The 19,634-nt window shown below is 48.1% G+C and overlaps 1 protein-coding gene across 9 annotated transcripts in view; it reads left to right on the top strand.

Annotated features, from left to right (window-relative positions):
* The window catches only part of PPFIA1 (PTPRF interacting protein alpha 1), an 85,936-nt gene extending 71,204 nt beyond the window's left edge, over positions 1-14,732 (top strand). For 2 of the 9 annotated variants that reach the window (XM_084773140.1, XM_084773133.1), the window contains 9 exons: positions 1,695-1,757; positions 2,227-2,253; positions 5,544-5,719; positions 5,815-5,912; positions 8,223-8,398; positions 8,846-8,914; positions 10,610-10,775; positions 12,566-12,636; positions 13,490-14,732. In XM_084773140.1, coding sequence (XP_084629266.1) covers positions 1,695-1,757; positions 2,227-2,253; positions 5,544-5,719; positions 5,815-5,912; positions 8,223-8,398; positions 8,846-8,914; positions 10,610-10,775; positions 12,566-12,624 — 834 coding nt within the window. In that variant the 3' untranslated portion in view covers positions 12,625-12,636; positions 13,490-14,732. Of the gene's footprint in view, positions 1-1,694; positions 1,758-2,226; positions 2,254-5,540; positions 5,720-5,814; positions 5,913-8,222; positions 8,399-8,845; positions 8,915-10,609; positions 10,776-12,565; positions 12,637-13,489 lie in introns of all 9 variants that reach the window. The other 7 variants (XM_084773132.1, XM_084773134.1, XM_084773136.1 and 4 more) reach the window with 4 other exon arrangements.
* Positions 14,733-19,634: the final 4,902 nt, after the last annotated feature.

The raw sequence follows: 19,634 nt of genomic DNA on the forward strand, positions 1-19,634 counted from the left end.
GTACTGATTGTCCTGAGGGCTTCTGGGCAGGAATTTATAAGTGTACACTCTGTATTGTTCCTATACTACACGCTTCCTGCCTTTTGTCTTCTGTGTCTGATGACCTCTGACCACGCAGCGTTGGTGTTTGCATTCACACAGGAGTGAGCGACTTGCTGAGCAGGTCACACAGTCCAATGCCTGTGACTTCTTCACAGTGCAGCTGTAGGGATCCAGTTGGTGGCTGCTGGCTTGGGCCTATGGCTGATCTGTCACAGAGGTGGGGTTGTGGCCTCTTCATCGACAGCACTGCCTCTGTGTAGGGTATGGACAGAAGGGCGCTCCCTCCCTGCCATATGTTGTGGCACAGTGTCCTGGGAAGTAGAACATGGGAGAGGAGCTAGCTATGCTGCTGACTTATAATTCATTGGTGGGGCACACCTTTATTCCCAGCACTCAGGAGGCAGAAACAGGCGGATCGCTGTGAATTCAACAGCCAAGGCTAGCTACACACAGAGAAACCCTGTTTCGGGAAAAACATTTTCTTTGGTGTCCAGCCCCTTTCTGCCTCAGTCTGTGAGCTCCACCCTGGCATGGGCATGGTGGCAGCATGTGAGGAGTGAGCTACTTGCATTTTCTGAGAAGTACTAGCTCTCCAGAGCACCTTGGAGGCACCTGTTGAATGCAGATGGCAGCACTAGGGAGGAATAGCTGCTGCTACCTAGCATCCTGGTCACTAGAGAAGTCTCTCTTTCTTCTCACTGCACAGTATTTTTCCCCCTCTGTAAAAACCAAAGGGGGAAGGCCAGAGATGGCCATACTTAGCTTGAGTGACTCTGGAGAAACTGCTGGAGTGCTGTTGAGATATGCCTTTCTACAACAGCCTAAGGCCTGACCCAGGGCTCAAACTTACTTTAAAGTGTTCAGGTTTTTCTGTTCTCTGTGGGAGGAACCCTGAGCCTCTGTCTTTGGCTATGGCTCAGAGCTCTTATCCAGAGGATGGTGTTTGTCACCACATTCCTTTCTGTTCCACAGTAGTTTCATGTCAGAAAGGCGTGTTCATCATGGCCCCTCCAAAGTCTTCCTCAGCTGTGCTCTTGTGGGGAGCTCCCACCATCTCAGCTTGGAAGTGTCCCCTCCACACTGTCTGGCACAGGCATAGATTCCTCTCTTGAGCATATAGCATCAAGCATGTGGATTTTGGTCTCCTGTCTGGCTGTGGCAGGGATACAGTGGGGACACAGTGTGGTCAATTTTGGCCTGTCTGGGTTGGTCACCTGGTGTACCTGCTGTTAAAGTGAGGCTGCTTGTGGGAGGGGGTTCTTTTGGATGTGCTGGGGATCAAACCCAGGGCCTTGCCGCTGATAGGCAGCTCTGCCACTGAGCCAGTGAGACTGTTGGAAGATAGTGAGTGTGGAGTTCTGAGAGAACCAGCATTTCTAGAAATCTAAAATGGACTTTCTTTTCATTATTTAAGTTCCTCTGGGGTGGACATAGCAGCCAGCCCTGGAAGCTGTGAGCTCTTCTCTGTTGACCAGTGGCTGGCAGGGTGTATAGCTGCTGGCAGGAGGGCCGGGCTGCTGTGGCTTTTTGTCATTTTCTGTGAAGAGTGGCCTTTGCATCAGGCTCCTGTGCCTGAAGCTTATGTGTGTGCCCTCTCCTCTTTGTCATGCTTCCCTGGCCCTGGGATGTGGCTGGTGCACTGGGTACCTTAGACTACAGGAAATGTCTGGTTGACACATGAAGAGATGGAAACGCTCACAGCCACGCCACAAACGGTTAGTCACTGCAGCCTGCACTCATAGGGCACGTGCTGTGTCAGACCAGCTTGGGCTTTGGCCTTTCTGTTGGGAATGAAGTTTTAATATGCAGTTGTTTCAGAGACATGTCCCCTTAGGTTATCAACTAAGTGTACAAACTAGAGTTTTTGTTTTAGCTTTTTCCCCCCAGGATCTTATAATTGCAGACGTGCTCATTTAGATAAAATTGATTCATCCTGGGGAGAGAGCTCAGTTTAGTATCCCACTGTGATAGTGGGACCCAGCTTTTCCCTCTTACTGATATGCTGGCATGGAAAGGATGTGTTTCTTGCATGAAAACCCCAGGCTGCTGGTGCTGTACAGACTGCATGCTGCTGCAACCCCAGCATGCTCATATATCCAGCTGTCCCTGTGTGCTCGCTTGCCTTACCATAGCTTACAAACACTAACGGTTTGTTCTTTTGCATCCCTAACCACGTAACATCAGGAAGACGAGGAGGGAAGCTGGGCTCAGGTTGGCGCTTTTCTCTACCTACCTTCACTGTGTGGCAACAGAAAGTATCTGGGGTGGGGAAGTGTGTGACTTGTCTTTCTGGGGGTTCTTAGCATCCCAGTCTGCTCTGTGAGGTTAATGATTTGAAAGCCCTAGACACGCCCATGGCAGGCTTGGCAGCGTCTCATGGACAACTTTGAACACTCTGACAGGAGCCCTGGCAGTGGCTCTTCGTGAGCGTAGGCTTCTGTTAATGTGGGGTCCCTCGTACAGGAGTCCACACTTCTTAAGAGTGTGCACGTAATTCCCTGCTGCTGGAGTGACTTTAGTTTCAAGATTTCCTGGTGAAATAATTTACAAACCTGAAAGACATGATGCCTTTTCCTGTGCCTCTGTGTTAGTGTTTGGCTGAGTGCTGTCCTAATGCTGCATAGATTTAAAGACCTCACTAGGGGAATTCTCAAAGGTAAGACTTCTTCCTGTCTCATGAGGGTTTGTGTTTTCTTGCTTAAGTTTTCACTATATTTATTTATCTGTGTTTGTCTATGTGTCTATGTATATATGCCATGGTGAGGTCAGAGAACAACTTGGGGGCATCACTTCTCTTGATCCATGTGGGCTCCAGGGATGAACTGTTTTCAGCTTGGTGGCAAGTGCTTTAACCCTCACGCTCTCCCACTGTGTTTGCATCCTCAGCTCCCCAGCTCTTCAGCACCCAAAGAGCTCTTCTGGGTTCTTTGCCATGTCTGCATTGGGGCAGCTCAGGTGAATGATGCTGAACTGTGGACTTGGACGAGTAGTATCCTTAGTATTCCTAGCCACAAGGCAGCCACCTCCTTGTATGTCAAGGTGTTGCCAGTGATGCAGAAAAAAGAGCATGGGCTTTGGTCCAGTCTTGCTGCAGTCAGCTGGGTGATTTCTGATGATTGCAGTGCACTTCCTTCCCATCTCCAGGCAGAGGATTCTAGTTCTTTGTGAAAGCAGCTGCCTGTATCAGCCTGTGAAGTGAGAGTAGCACACTTGGCAGTGGAATGCGAAAGAAGGGGCTTGTAGTGCTCCCTCACAATCCTCTTTCCATCCAAGCTGTCAGGGCAGAGGAGTCAGCCTGCCCTCCCACAGGCTAGTGATCCTCGGACACTGCAGAACCACCAGCAAGCATGGCCATGATCCTCCTCCTTTGCGGCCCAAGTTTTGCTGAGTCTGGGTTGTGTCGGCACTGTGCAGAGTTCTCTCCCCAAGGCCATCTGTCTCTGTGTGCTCCCTTCCCTAGGTTGCTTCAGCATCCTGGGAGAAGAGGAGGGCTCCCTGGACTGAGCCCTCACCATAGGTGCCACCACAAAGAAGTGATTGGCATGCATGGGAAACACTCAGAGATGGGGCAGTGCTGCCTCATTTGGCCCTTTCTTTATTGGTTCTTTCTCATTCTGCCCTTCAAAGATGGCAGAACCAGGCCAGAAAATAGCTGAGGGTCCTGTGTTGATGGACAGTGAGATCTCGTGATGACCCAGAGTGCTTAGGGACAGTAATGGGATGGTTCTTATAATAGAGCTTCAGTGTCTTTGTTGGGTCTGACCCATTGTTTCTGTCTTGGCTGGAGCAGGTGACCGGGTAGAGGGAGGCTGTCTTCATCTCCCAGCATCGAGTCACCTGTTGTCTCTACCTGCAGTGTGTTATTTCCACAGGACAGACCTATCTAGTCAGCTTTGCATTTTTATGATGTTTCAGGTCATTAGAAATGACAGGTTTCCAGTTGGTTGTTAGTCTGTAGGAATGGACCCCTGTTCTTGCTGCCCAGCACAACCTGTGTCATGGCCCTGGGGGCTGTTGCAGCTTCCTGTTCTCGGTTGGTCCTGTCTTCTGTGAATGAAAGGGCTGACTGACTCTTTTCCTGCTCACAGGCTTGCTGTATCTTCTTGTCTTGTACTGGTGGCCCATTGCTGGTAGTTAGTGCGGTCACGGCTGCATTTGCTTGTTGACATGCATTCAGTCCTTCCCTTTCTCCGGTGCTCTGTGCTATGTGGCGGCCAGTTTACTCCAATCCAGAAATGCTGAATGTTCCACAGTAAAGGGGGAGCCTTTCACATGGTGTTTCTGTGTCCTTTGTAGTATTATGCTTTTTCACTTTCTTGATATGCAAAAAACCTTTGTTCTTTTTCCCAAATGTTGATCCCATGACGGTAAGCCTCTTGATATCAGGTCTTATTTTAGTATGTTGTTGTTTGACTTGCTGGTATTATAGACCCTTGCTCTGTTATTTTGGAAGTATGTTAATGTACAAATATTTGGAGGGTATTTGAATGTTTTAGCCACTATTGTTTATTCCTTTGACACAAAGTCTTTGCTGTATTGCCCAGGCTAGCCTCTACTTTAAACTATCCCATCTTGGCCTGTGGAACTGTGGGTCTGCAACCCCACAGTGGGCTAACTGTTGATTTCCTCTTTCTTCCCTTCCCTCTGCCTGTCTGGGAATTGCCCTGTATCCCAGGCTGACCTCCAGCTTGTAGCAGTCCTTGTGCCTCAGCTTTGTAAGTACTGCAATTACAGAATCTGATTCAGTTTCTTCTGAAGCAGAAAATACTGAGATTTAGCATATTGAGAACTGCGCTGTTGCTTCATCGTGGAGCTGTACATGAGGCCGAGTTTAGTCTCTGCGTATTCTGAAGCAGGTTATGGAGCTGTGCATCTGTTGCCCACTACTTGGATGGCTAGGCAGGAGGATTAGTTTAGGCCAGGAACTTGACAGTGATGTGCCATTCTTCAGGATGGCAGCTCTCTAGGACCACGTGGCCTAGTGGGATGGAGTGTGAGGCTTTGCCTCTTTATGGTAGTACCCTCTTTCTAAAGAATGTTTATGTCTTGTTTATAATTGTATATTTGTCTTTTTCTTCATTGAATCCTGTTAGCTATTGGTTTGTCTCTTAACATTTTTTTCTAATCAACTTTTGCTGATTTTTTAAAATAAAAATTTAATTAGGAGAAAAAGTCAAAACCAGCCAGGGAAATTTTAATGAGTCAAGCTGAACTCATCTTCAAACTTGTTCATGAGTCGTGGCCATTCTTAGTTGCTACATTAACAGCTGATTCAGAAGGGCCTCTGCAATTGGCTGTGGTTTCCTTGTGGCTCCTTAGATAGGTTAAGTAAGCAGTGAGTCCTAGACTTTTTATGACTCCTTTTGTATGAAGTCTAACTAACTTTCAGTGGGGATGGGCACCCAGGAGTTACTAATGACACCCAGTGTCGTTAGTTTAGTCTACATAAAATGAAGATTCAAAGCCCATAACTAACGGTGTCCCCTACTTATTAAAAGCAGACGCTAGCATATGGGGACATGAACCACGAGTGGATCGGCAACGAGTGGCTGCCCAGCCTGGGCCTGCCGCAGTACCGCAGCTACTTCATGGAGTGCCTTGTAGACGCCCGGATGCTGGATCACCTCACCAAGAAAGACCTGCGAGGGCAGCTGAAGATGGTGGACAGCTTCCACAGGCTAGTGGTCACTTACCATGCCTTCTCTCTGCCCTGAGGCCTGCCCCGTTGCCAGCTCCACATAACCTCTTTTTTGTGTGTGTCTCTGTAAACAGAAACAGTTTCCAGTGTGGAATCATGTGCCTGAGAAGGTTGAATTATGACCGAAAAGAACTGGAAAGAAAAAGAGAAGAGAGTCAGAATGAGACAAGAGGTGAGTGACCTGCCTAGGCAGTGAGTGGTCTGGCTTCTGCTGCTAGTGCTGCTCCAGCCTCAGTGGAGTGGAGCGTCTGCCAGCAGCACCAGGAGGAATCCTGGAAGGCTTTGGGTGGAGGCACTGGCCTAACAGGAGGATGAGGAGGAATGATTAAAGCTTGCCTGAATGCAGTCTGTGGTGCTAGAGCTTTCCTGTGACATTAGTGTTATCCTTTGGTTATGCGCATCCTGTGGTGACATTTAGAAATGCAGAATAGAGCTGAGTCTGCTGCATAGTCCCTGGGATAAATAGGAAATGCAGGGTTATGGGATAGTCAAGGGTCTTGATCTCACAGGAGAGGCAGGAGGCCCCAAGACCGCCCTCAGTCAGCCCTTGGAAGATAGCAGCATGGGTGAGGGAAGGGGTGCGTACAGAACAGTCCTGAAAGAACAGCCTGTAAGGTGGCTTCTTCCTGCTGCAGCCCTAGTGATGGAGACAGCTGCTTGCTCAAAGAGAAAGCTTTGGAAGTCAGGAAGGCATTGATGATTTAGCCGAGGTATTGAGCTTAGTGGACACTAGGTGTTGTTCATCTCTGCTGCTTAGTTTCTTCACTGCTCATCTCATAAATGCTGTTTTTAATAAGAAAAACAAAAAGTTACAAAAAAACCTATAGAGATGGCGGGGCAGTGGTGGTGCACGTCTTTAATCAGCACTCAGGAGGCAGAGGCAGGGGATCTCTAATCTACAGGGTGGGTTCCAGGACAGAGAAACCCTGTCTCAAAAAAAAAAAATCAATAAACAAAAGCAAAAAACTTGAGGTGAAGATGTGTGTGAGAGGGCCTGGTGCTTGTGGGCATGTGTGGGAGTGCACATGTGAGTGTGTAGTGTGGTAGCTCAGTGTAGAGCCTTGTCCTAGTGTGCCGCATGTTAGAGGGGCCTGTGCTTGTGCTCTGGCGTGTTAGAAACAAACTACCCAAGATTGCACATTTGAAGGGTAGTTTGCTCAGTGAAGCTGCTAGGGATTCACAGCCTCTTTTCCTAGAACAGCACTTTGGGGTAGAATGTCGAATCTCTGTGGCCCTCTGTCCTTCTATACTTAACAGGTACTGTCTTTGGAAGTGACTAGGCATATTTTTAGATCTCCATTAGTGCTAATGGAGTACTGTACCTGTCACAGGTGGGGCCTCCAGAGCCTCTGTTCTGGTGAATGTCTTTCAGTTTTTCTATGAGTACTGGCCATGGTGTCATATGTGCATTACCCCCGGCACTCAAGAAACCAAGACAGAAGGACCGTGTTAGTTCAAGGTCAACTGAGGCTCCAAAGTGAGACCCTGTCTTATGAAAATAAAGTGAGAAAAACATTGAAGATAGCTGCATCATGTACTAGTTAGTTTTATTTTAACTTGACATGATCTAGAGTCATTGGAAAGGAGGGAGCCTCAGTTGAGAAAGTGTGCCCTACGATCCAGCTGTAGGCAAACCTATAGGGCATTTTTTTAGTTAGGATTGATGTGGGAGGGCCCAGCACATTTCTATAAGAAAGCAGGCTCAGCAAGGCATGGGAGCAAGCTACTAAGCAGCACTCCTCCATGGCCTCTGCATCAGCTTCTGCCTCCAGGTTCCTGTCCTGCATGAGTTGCTGCCCTCACTGCTTTTGCTAATGAACTGTTAAATGGACCCGTGAATGAAATAAATCGTTTCTTCCCCAAGTCATGGGCATCATAGCAATAGTGTCCCTAACTAAGACACATCATGAAGTAAATTTTTAAAAAAAAGTTTAACCTGAGCAAAAGTTTGAATGCAAGATAGGTTGGCTATACAGAACACACCCTAGAGGACTAAGGGCCATGGGCTGGGTAGCTGGGAGCCTTCTCACCTGCCCTGGCTGCCGAGGTCATTGCACATTCCTTGTGGAGGAGGGAAGTCACGTGCCCAGCATCCTGGCAAACTGTGTTCCCTGGGTAGCTGCCTGGAACATGCAGGCTGAGCAAGTGTCTGGTCTATGGAGGTGGCTCTGTCTGTGACAGGAAGAATCTGCTTTGGTCCTTGGGTTTGTAGGCTGTTGTCTCATTCTGTTCACAGAAGTGCAGTGAACTCTGTCTGTCTTTACCCCTAGGTTCCCTGGATCAGTTCCTATGGGTTCTTAGAGTGGATAGTCAGGATTCCTAGGTTAGGGCACTGGAACCTGTGAAGCTGGCACCTGGGGGCTTGGGTCTGTATCAGGGGCACAAGGTAGGATTTTTACCAGCACCTTTTGCCTGCGCTGCTGCAGGGTGTTGTGAGCAGAATGTCTCTGGGGCTGCCATGCACTTGTTTGTTGTCTTACAGATGTGCTTGTTTGGAGCAATGACCGGGTGATTCGCTGGATTCTTTCAATCGGCCTTAAAGAGTATGCCAACAATCTAATAGAGAGTGGTGTTCACGGCGCACTTCTGGCCTTGGACGAGACTTTTGATTTCAGCGCACTGGCACTGTTGTTACAAATTCCAACGCAGAATACACAGGTAACCCCAGACTATTGGGCCTGTATGCTGCCAGTGTTCCGGAAGTCCTGATTGCAGAGTTCAGGGAAAGCTTAGCCTGGGATAGATAGTGAACTGACTTTTTATAGCTGCATAGTAGGGGAATGTCCAGATCAACAGAGACTTGCTTTTACACTCTCACCTGCATGCCACATGGAAATTTTATTAATTTGTCTTCTGTGGTAATTGCTTTATTTAGTTCTCATTGCTTCAGTGTGGACTTTCCATTCCTCTACAGAACACCAGCTTCAGCTCATACTCTCAGCCACCTGCATAGTGCTTTCTATGGCTTCTCTCTCCTCAGGTCCACCTACAGACTAGATGTGACTTATGGATGCCATCATGGGTCAGGATGTCCCTGGCAGTGGGATATGCCAGCATCCTTCTTAGTAATTGATGAAAACTTTGGTGCCTTTTTCACTATTTCAGGCGCGAGCTGTCTTGGAAAGAGAGTTCAACAACCTTTTGGTCTCGGGGACTGATCGGAGGTTTGATGAGGTGAGTGCTCACTCTGATTGGCTTGTTCTCTGTTTGGTTTGCTTGCTTTTCTGGTGTTATGGCTGGAAATCAATCACCAAACCCCAGCCCAGCCCACAGGTGTGTTTTCATGTGTATTGAATAGGCCCTGTTTCATCATATTTAGAAACATGTGGAAATGCTACTTAAGGATTATGAACATACATTCAATTGTGTGTGTGTGTGTGTGTGTGTGTGTGTGTGTGTGTGTGTGTGTACACACCTACACAGATGCTGATGCTGAGAGAGCTAAGTGCAATAACACAGTCTACCACTGGGCATGCCCAGCCCAGAAAATAATACTTTGATTTTCTTTTTGTTTGCTTTTCAAAATGGGGTTTCTTTGTGTAGCCCTGACTGGCCTGGAACTCATCGTTCCACCTGCCTCTGCCTCCCGAATGCTGGAATTGTGCCATTTACATCCCAAAGAATGAGTTAGTACCTGGGCGTGGTGGTGCACGCCTTTAATCTCAGCACTGGGGAGGCAGAGACAGGCAGATCTCTGTGAGTTCGAGGCCAGCCTGGTCTACAAAGCAAGTCCAGGACAGCAAAGGCTACCCAGAGAAACCCTGTCTCCAAAAAAACAAAAAAGCAAAACAACAACAACAAAAAAGGAATTGCTATTTAGGGTTTTTTGTTTGTTTTTGTTTTGATCTTACTACTTTTTGTCTTGAGAAAGTTCAAGGCTGGCCTTGAACTTGCAGCATCCTGCCTTAGCCTTCCAAGTTCTGGGGTCACAAGCACCCTAGCATTCTTAGATTACTATTGGTTTTTGATGTCCCACAAGTGGTTTGTCAAGTTATAAAACTGGATGAAGCCCAGAAGCAGCATCTATATCTTATATTCTGGAAAGAACTGGTCATTCTGCCCCAACCCAGAGCCTCTATGCCTTGGGGAGAGATGTGTATGAGAAATATGTTTGTTCAAAACTGGTATTTCTTCCCTCTCGAAACCTGTGACATCACATGTAAGGGTTATCATTGGACCTTGAAAAATACTCTAGTTTGGCCGGGTGTGGTAGTACACGCCTTTAATCCTAGCACTTGGGAGGCAGAAGCAGATGGATCGCTGTGAGTTTGAGGCTAGCCTGGTCTACAAAGTGAGTCTAGGACAGCCAAGGCTACAAAGAGAAACCCTGTCTCAAAAACCAAAAAGGAAAAAAGAAAACAGAAAAAAAAAAAAAAGAAAGAAAGAAAAGAAAAATACTCTAGTTTGACAAAAAGAGCAGAAGCTACCTTTGAAGATACAGGTCTGTCTTGCTGTGTCCCAGTCTGCGAGGTGGGTTTCTCTGTGACAGGTGAGTCTGTGAGAAGGGCTGCAGCCCAGGACTGGCCTCAGCTCTCTAGCTGTGGTCAGAGGAGTGTCTCCGCAGCCCGTCACTGCTGCAGATGAGGACTAGGCAGGCAGCTGTGCTGTCACAGCGGAGGGTAACGACACAGGTCAGAGCACCTGAAGAACACAGGCCAGGCTGGGTGCCGCTTCTACTTTTTGGTTTTTTGAGACAGGGTTTCTCTGTGTAGCCTTGGCTGTCCTAGACTCACTTTGTAGACCAGGCTGGCCTCAAACTCACAGTGATCCGCCTGCCTCTGCCTCCTGAGTGCTGGGATTAAAGGCATGCACCTCCACACCTGGCCTCTGCTTCTACTTTAATTGACACTTGTCTCCTTGGTTTGCCAGGATGATGACAAAAGCTTCAGGAGAGCACCTTCATGGAGGAAGAAGTTCAGACCAAAGGACATCCGTGGCCTGGCCTCTGGCTCTGCAGAGACGTTGCCTGCCAACTTCCGAGTCACCTCCTCTATGTCATCTCCCTCTATGCAGCCAAAGAAGGTTCAGATGGACGGTATGTAGTGGGCCCTGTAACCACTATGTGTGGGGAGTTTGGGCACTGACTGCCCCTGGGGTGTTGGAGTGCAGCCGCATGCTCAGGCGTATCTGTTATTCAGCTAACTCTAACATTGGTTTGTTAAGATTAACCAAAGTAACAGAAACTAAGAAAATCCTCATTTGATTGACTCTTAACCTGTTTTCCACAAGGCTTAGTACTGTCTGTTCTTGGGACTGGGTAGAGCCCATGGTGTGAGATCAGACATGACAGGTGAGCAGCACAGGTGAGCTTGCTCTCTATCACAGTGCCAAAGCCCTGATCACAGAGCCTGCTGCTAAGATGGGATCTTAGTGTAATAGCTTCTCTTCAAATGCACAGTGAGCCTCCTGCTTCAGCTTTATGAGTGCTGGAGTTACAGGCATAAGCTACAACACCTGGCCAAGAAAACTGGCCTCTTTCCACTATTTGTTAGTCCCTGTTAATAGGGCAGGGAAGATAGGCTGGAACCAGGTAGGCTCCAGCCAGAGGTGGGGGCACAGCTTTCAGAGTGGACCCCAACCTTCTGGCAGGTGACAGAAGTCAGATGAAGGACTTCTTAGGACCTTGCTGCTAGAAGGCACATGACCTTGAGTAGGCGTGCTCTTAAGCAGGCACTCTGCCTGTGCCATGTGCTCCTGGCAGGCAGGCAGCTCCTCCCTGCCGATGCGGATGCTGGACTAGCCGTGTTTAGCTGGGATTCTTGCTGTCACTGCACAAACCAGAGGCAGGCATGTGGGCAAAGCTTCCCTGGGCCGGACTTCTGGAAAGCACATCAGATAGAAAGCTCTGGCTGCTTTGGCCATGGTTCAGTATTGTGTTTACAGGGAAAGGTCAGTCTGTCTGCTCACAGCAACTTCATAAGAGCCAGTGTGAGCCTGGTGTGCCAGCCTAGATCAGACTGAATGGGTGCACACAGGCTTTCCTCGGTATACACCACGCTTCCTCAGTCAAGCACTAGTGCTCTAAGAATGGGAGCGTAGAGAGAAAGCAGCCTGGAAAGAGGCGTAGGAGTCCAGGATGTGGAGGTGGCTTTCTCTACTCTCACATGTGAGAAGACATCTGCTGGCCGCCAGCTGTGCTGAGGGAGGAAAGCTGAGATGCAGTGCACACGGCAGGCACTCTTTCTACTTCAGCCAGCTGTCCCAGGGCCTCCAGGAGTATGACTGTGGGAACTTAGCACCCTCCCTGTCCACAGGGCCATCCTCTCTCTCAGGCCGTGTTGGCTGTTTATTAAATGACAACTAGCAGCTTAGCAGCTTTTATGGTTTCTGATGGAAACTGACTCTGGGCATTGGTTTCCTAAGAGAAGTCATTGTCCTAGCCATCCTGTTCCTCACCTCTGCCCCTATTTCATGGATCCCTCCACCTTAGGAGTATAGCCTCAGCCCCTCTCAGAGCCCATTTTGGGGCTAGGATTCACCTATAAATTCTTAGAAGTTCTTGTATAAGGCCTATGCAAGGCCTAGGGCGCAGTCTCAGGAGAAACATAGCAGCCCCTTTCATAGTTGTCACTTAGAAATGTGGACATCGGAAGTTCTGTTTGTGATGCTTGCCTGTTGCTGTTTGAGTTAGCTGCCAGTTAGCGCTCAGTGGGAGCCTCTGGGCCACTGTTGGTGTTCTTGCCTGGCTCCTTCCCCACAGCAGGCTGTACTCCATCACTCAGGAAGCCGTGTCAGGTGTGGAATGTCTTTGTTGTCCCCTTGTGTGATGTTTAACACTAACTGCACGCTGTGTTTGCATGCTTCCTCCTGTGGCTGTGGAGACAGGTAGTGTGTCCGGAGCACAGAGGCTGGACTCTGCCACAGTCAGGACTTACTCCTGCTAGAGCCTCCTGCTGGTGAGTAGAGAGCTGCTGCTCCCAGATGCCCCCAGTACAGCCCAGGCGAGCCACTTTGTGTCCACCTGGCTTTGGCAGCTTTGGGCCATGAGAGCCAACCTCAGTTTTTTGGGAATGGAAAGGATACAGCTCTTGGCACTTGGAACCACACAGGTGGTGTGGTGGACAGTGACCACAGAGAGTGAAAACCTTGCTTGTGTGTGTGTGTGTGTGTGTGTGTGTGTGTGTGTGTGTGTGTGTGTGAAAGAGAGAGAGACAGACAGACAGACAGACAGACAGACAGAATGTGCGTGTGTGTGTTCAGATGCCAGCAGAGTCCAAAAGAGAGTATTAGATCCCCTAAAGCTGGAGTTACAGGCAGTTTTGAGCAGCCTGATGTGAGTGCTTGGGACAGAACTCAGGTTCTCTGCAGGAGCAGCCAGTGTTCTTAACTGTTGAGCCATCTCTCCAGCTCTGCCAACTTTCTAGGTGTTGGCTGATGTCATGGAGTGGGTGGGGTAGGGGTAGGAACAGTCCTCCATACTGGTGTGACTCTTTCAGGTGCAGCACCCCATGAGAGACACTTACTGTGCTGATGGTGTGATACCACGGCCCTCAGTCTACAGAGCTGCTGTTTAAACATACACCTGAGGGCGGGCTCCTCCATGTCCAGGCCTCCCTCATCTCTCTTTGCTTCTGAGTCCCCTATTTTTCAGGAGTGCTTTCCCACTGGGATGTGGGACTTTTTGAGGGGCTTCTTTTAATTAATGTTTTAAAGTATATGCCTGGGGACTGGCCATAGGTGACAGGTGGCTGTGGGGTGGCCCTGTGTGGGCAGCGTGTGCTAAGAGAAAGTGTCTGTGCTTGCTTCCAGTTTACCCACACTACTTCTACAGATGACGCCGCTGTGGCAGGGACGGTGCAGAGCTCGTGGAGCCCCATCTGGCGACGCTCGCTATATGGACCCAAGATATTTTATTACAGAGTTTTTAAACTAGTGGGAAAAAAATCACAAATACCATAGAGAAAATATTTTAGAATTGACTGTTTCTTATATTTATGTAAACTTACACTTCCTCATTTATATAGTTACTTACTCTTTCATGTATATCCAGGCTATAAATATCCTTTTGAGTCAATTCATGTTCTTATACCTAATTTTAGTCTTTTAAATGAATGTACTGTAATGCTTGTGTGTAAATCTGAGCAAATATAGGGCTTTTGTAAATTATGCATTTACTGTAATTATTCCTGTTTAATTTTTTAATGATGAACCCGACAGAGGAAAGGATTTTGCTACGTTTATAAAGTCATCATGATAAAGCCATGTGCGTTCTCTTCTATCCAGCTCTGCAACAATCATTCAGAAAGAAGCAGACTTTATTTCCAGACGTTTTCTGTCGTATTTTAATGACTGACTGTAACCGTACTTTTTCTAGACAAAAATCTCAGCTTCCATTAGGCTTGGGACTGACGGTCAGGACTCAGTGAACAGCTTTTACCCCTGGCCACATCCCTGGCCCTGCTCTGGACATGGGTGGATTGTCTTCAGAGGTTGAGCAGGACATTGAGCTGGGAGCAGCACTACTGGGGCAGGGTGGCTGTCACCTGCAGACTGAACAGCTGAAGGAGCCTTGCAGCCACCTCCCTCCAACACTCTTCAAGGACCAATCATGGGGCAGGTGCTCATTTCCTGACTGGGGCAGAGCAGGTGAAAGCAAGAGACCTCAGCGGAATGGGCAGCCTGCAACTCCAATAAAGGCCTTATTTTTCTTGTGTAAACTGTCTTTTTACATTTATTTGTAAATGTGTTAAGAATGGACCTAGCTGTACCCTCATAGCTGTCTTGGCAGCATCCTGACTGACTTTGGGGAGTTAAGCCACGGAGCTCAGGCAGACATGTGCGTATTTATTGTGTAGCTGATGTGGGAGAGGCTTTTATATTTGCTTTCTGCTTTTAATTCATCTGGACAATTGGTTGTTCTGTTTTTCTGTTAATCGTCTGTGACCCTCCCAGTTATATAACAAAGTCTGTGCAGTCGACTTCTGAACTGTTTTTATCACAGTGTTATTTATTGGTGTGTTTTTTTTTTTCCAATAAAGTCCCCAGCATTTTCCACTGCCAGTTAAAAATGCGATGAGCAAGCGTCGGCTGCCTCATGCTCTGCTGAAGGTAGAGAGTGGGAGATGGCACAGGGCTGTAATGGCCTGGACAGAGGTGGGGGCTTCAGGCAGTGAGGCAGGAGAGGGCAAAGGGTGACACTAGTGAGGGGGCTAGCCTCACAGTGGCCACACCAGGCATCCCCAGAGCCAGCATTCCCATCAGTCCACCCTCAGGCACTTGGAGCCACTCCCATCTGAGGCTTTCTTCTGAAAGTTGTATCTCTTCAAGACCAGCAGTCTTCCTGGGACATGTCTGCATTGGTGTGGATTAGGGTCCTCCTGCCCCTCCCCAGCACAGCTGTGCTTGTGGGCACTGCCTCCTGTTTTCAACCTGCCTGCCGACCTTGTACCACAGGCTTTTGCAACCTTATTTGCTGGAGGCAGTGATAGAGGCCAGGGAGACGGCTTAGTAGGTAAAGGTTTGCCTTATATGTAAAAGGACCTGAGTTTAGGTCCTCAACATAAAAAACTGAATATGATGTCGTGTGCGTAAGGTGCCTCAGTGATTAAGAACATAATGCTCTTCCAGGGACCTAGCATCCACATGAACACTCACAACAGTCCAACTCTAGATTTGGTTGGTTGGTTGGTTTTTGTTTTGTTTTTTTCTAGACAGGGTTTCTCTGTGTAGCCCTGGCTGTCCTGGACTCGCTTTGTAGACCAGGGTAACACTAAACTCACAGAGATCCCCCTGCCTCTGCCTCCCTGGGTGCTGGGATTACAGTCATGGGCCACCACACCCTGCTTAGTTCCAGGGTTTTTGATGCCTACTCTGGCCTCCAGCACAGACACATAAAATGATACACGAACATACATACAGGCAAAGCATTCACACATTACAAAGGTTCCTTGGCTCCTTGGTGGTACTAGTCAGCCGAGAATTATCTATAGAACTGCTGTATCCTGCCATGCTCTGTGCCACCCTTGGCAGGCATGGGTGGGGACTGCAAGCATCCCGGCTTTAATTCTGATGGGGCCACGCTTAGGACTCCTCTCATTTCTGAGCCACCCACAGTGAAGCATACCTGTAATCCTGAGACTCGGGGAGCAGAGCAGAGTTGCAGGCTCTATGCCAGCCTTGACTGCACAGTGGAAACTGTCTCAAGCGCTAAGTAAGTAGTGCTGAGAAGAGGCCAGTGGGCAAAAGTAATGATCTAGCCAGATGTGTTAGTGCATATCTGTAATCCCGCTGCAGCTTGTTGGGACGGACGCAGGAGGATCCTTAGAATCTTACAGACTAGTACACCAGGCGGATGCCACAGAGCACAACAGACCACACAGGATAGGAAGCATCCTTTGCAGGGGCTGGAGAGCTGGCTCAACAGTTTACGAGGACCCAAATAAACATTTTAATTCCCACACCAGGGAAGCAGAAGCAAGTGAATCTCTGCTTGAGGCCAGCCTGATCTACATAGCAAGTTCTGGGACAGCAGAGGCTATGTAGAGAGACCCTATCTCAAAAAGTAAATAATCATAACCATAAACTACACATGACAAAGTGCTGGGCTTCCTGTGACTTGTTCTTGTGGCAGCAAGAAGTCAGAGCACCCCCCTCCATCACCATCCCAGGCAACAGGAGGTGAAGCTGTGGGACTCCAGAAGACCAGGCCATCCATGTCTCTCATTCCAAGGTGACACTCAAGTGCCAAGTGAGGCTTGGAAGGTTGTTTCAGCTCCTATGCCAGAAAGCCAATCCTGAGTGGAAATAGTAGCATTTGAAGCCAGATGTCATTGTTCAGGTCTGTAAACCAAGCACTCAGACTAAAGGTGCTGGAGAAATGATTCAATGGTTAAGACCACTTGCTGCTCTTCCAGAGGATCTGGACCCAAGTTCACTTCTCAGCATCCACAATGAGAGGCTCACAATTGTCTGTAACTTAAGCTCCAGGGGATACCCACCCACCCACCCACTCACACCTCCCTTTCCCTTCCCAATTCCCTCTGTCAGATTAAAAATAAATCCTTAAAACAATAAAGCCAGATCAAAACAACTTTCCAAGTGTTGTTGTTGTTGTTATTAATTTGCTTTTTGAGATAGGGTCTTTCTACATAGCCTCTGCTGTCCCAGAACTTGCTATGTAGATCAGGCTGGCCTCAAGCAGAGATTCACTTGCTTCTGCTTCCCTGGTGTGGAAATTAAAATGTGTATTACTATACCTGCCTGTATGGGGTTTTTGTTTGGTTTTTGTTTTAAGCAGGACCTGACTGTGTAGCCCAGGCAGGCCTAGAACTGTCATTTTCCTGTCTCAGTCTTCCCAAGGCTAGAATAACAACAGGAGTGCACCATCAACCCTTAACACCCTTACTCCAGAAGCTGACATCAGTGTCAAGTAGGTGACGGGCCAGGTATTTTCAGAGCTGCCTCTTTCAAGGGCCTCTCCCGTTCTGCATTCCAGGGCTTCTGGTTCCTTCCTGGAACCTCTGGTCAGTCTGGGGCTGAGCTTTGGGGCATCCAAGTTGCTTGGCCCCCAAGATCCATATTTGCAAATCACCATTTCTACTTCTTTGAGAATTTGTAACTCTTACTCTTTCAGTCATTATTGATTGGAATAAGATCCATGGGGAAGGCTGGGAGATGGCTCTGCAGGTAGTGATGGCTGGGCAAGCTTGAGGGTCTGAGTTCCTGGAGACCCACACAAGAAGCTAAATGGTGCGCACTGGAGATCCAGCACTGAGGGGGTAAATGGATGGACCGAGGGCTACATGGGTGCAGGGATAGGTGGATGGTGCATGCTTGTTTGCCCTACCAGGAACCACACCATCAAAGACAACAGTCTTCCCACCCCAGCAGCTATCAGCTGATCAGAGGCCCATCCCCACTGCGTTCCAGAGTGCTGACTGGCTTAATCATGTACAGGCAACCACAGCTGTTAGGTGTTCTTGACTACAGCAGTTCTGTCATGTCCAGAAGACAATGTTCACGTTCACTGGTTCTTCTGACCTCAGGCTTTTGTAAATATTATGGGACAAATTGCATGCTCGTTTGTTGACAGGTCTTTATGTGTATGGGTTTTTGCCTGCACACATACACATATGTGCACCATGTGCATGCTGCTCCCATGGATCCTCTGGGCCTGGAGTTACAGACCGTTGAAAGCTGCTATATGGGTGCTGGGAATTGAACCTGGATCCTCTAGACCAACAGGCAGTCAGTGTTTCTAACCCCAGAACCACTTCTCCTGGCTTTGTTTTGTGAGGCTAGAACGTAGCAGCATTTTATTCTGTCAAATGGGTGGTTCTTTTGGGGCTGAGGAGAAAAGGCTGTTTGTCTGTTTGGAGGTAGTTTTAGGGTGCTTTTGTTGTTAACAAAGAATGAAAATTCCAACTGCTCGATTTCATCAAGCCAGATGTTAGATGGAAAACTTGCTATCTCAGAGAGGTAGAGAAAGCACCCAGCTGACCTTCCTACTCAGCTCACATCTCAGAGGAAGAAGCCCAAAAGGCTCACTAGCTCAGCCAACAGCCCAGGAAGAAAAGGCCGGAAAACCCAAGGCAAAGGCTTGCCTGCTCAAAGCTCAAAAGCCCCTTCTTTTTATCCACGTTGTCTTAAATACCCTTCAACTCAAAGCCCCTCCTACTTCTTAATCCTATCAGCTGGTTTCTTGCTCCACCTCTTGAACCAAGGTTAACTTTATTAAATCCTGTGTACAGAAAGCTCCTGTATTAAAAATGTGTGCTAGGGCTGGTTGGACCACACCATAATCACCTGTTTACAATAAATAAAGTTACTGGATTAAAGGTATGTGTTAGGGCTGAACCACGGCAAACAAGAAACAGGTTTTTACAGTTCACAATCTCGGGGTTCACAATGGGATCAAATATTCTGCAACAGCACTCTAGCCAGAGAAGGGCTTGAAGAAACCAAAACACACAGCAGACTGTGTATTTTACTAGCATGTGAGTCCTGGGAATCAAAGTCAGGTTGTCAGGCTTGGTGGCAGGCCCCTTTACCTAATGCTGAGCCATCGAACCAACCTGCACATCTGGTTCCGGCTGCTCCTGAGTGAGAGTTAAAGCAAAAGGGGGCTCCTTGTGTGACTTGGAAGTGACCTAGTTTTTGGCTGTTACCTCTTTGCTTAGAAGAGTAAATAAGGATTTGGTTTTGAGGTGGACTGTCACGTTGCCCAGTCTAAAGCCATCTTCCTGCCTCAGCTCCATATACCACTGTGCCTGGTTCAGGTATAGATCTTGGCTTTTCAGCTTGGGGACATGGAACTTAGCTTGAGTGACTCTAGTTTAATCTTCAGCCCCACTTGTTAGGCACAGGTTAGGTACTTTAGTATAAAATGATGCCTATAGTTTTTACTTAGCAAAATGTATGTATGTGACCATGCTTTTACTTAAGAAAAAAAAAAAACAAGTACCCTATGCTGGGAGGTGGCTCAGTGTTTGCTGTGCGGGCGTGAGGACCTGAGTATGATTCTTGGAACCACAGTGAAAGTGATAGGTGGAGTGGTACCCATTTGTAATCCCACCCCTAGACAGGCAGAGACAGGAGGATCCCTGGGCCTTGCTGGCTAGCCAGCTTAGCCTTATGGGTGATCTGCAGGCCAAAGAGAGATCCTGTCTCAAAACAAGTGGGTGAGGAAGTGCCAGAACTTGTCCTTTGACCTTTATATGCATGCTCACACACTTGAATGCCCACCTATGCATGTCTCCCTGCCCTCTCTCTCTCTCTCTCTCTCTCTCTCTCTCTCTCTCTCTCTCTCTCTCTCTCTCTCCCCTCCGATGTTTGACATCTCTTTTTCCTCCCTGACCCATCCTCATATCTGACATTGTAGCTTTTCTTCCCTACCATGCCAGTGTTGGTATGAGGGCCTTGTACACACTAGACAGGCATTCGACCACTGCCTTAT

This window comes from Acomys minous, assembly GCF_964271855.1.
Source record: "Acomys minous genome assembly, chromosome: 2".
In the NCBI taxonomy this organism is placed as follows: domain Eukaryota; kingdom Metazoa; phylum Chordata; class Mammalia; order Rodentia; family Muridae; genus Acomys; species Acomys minous.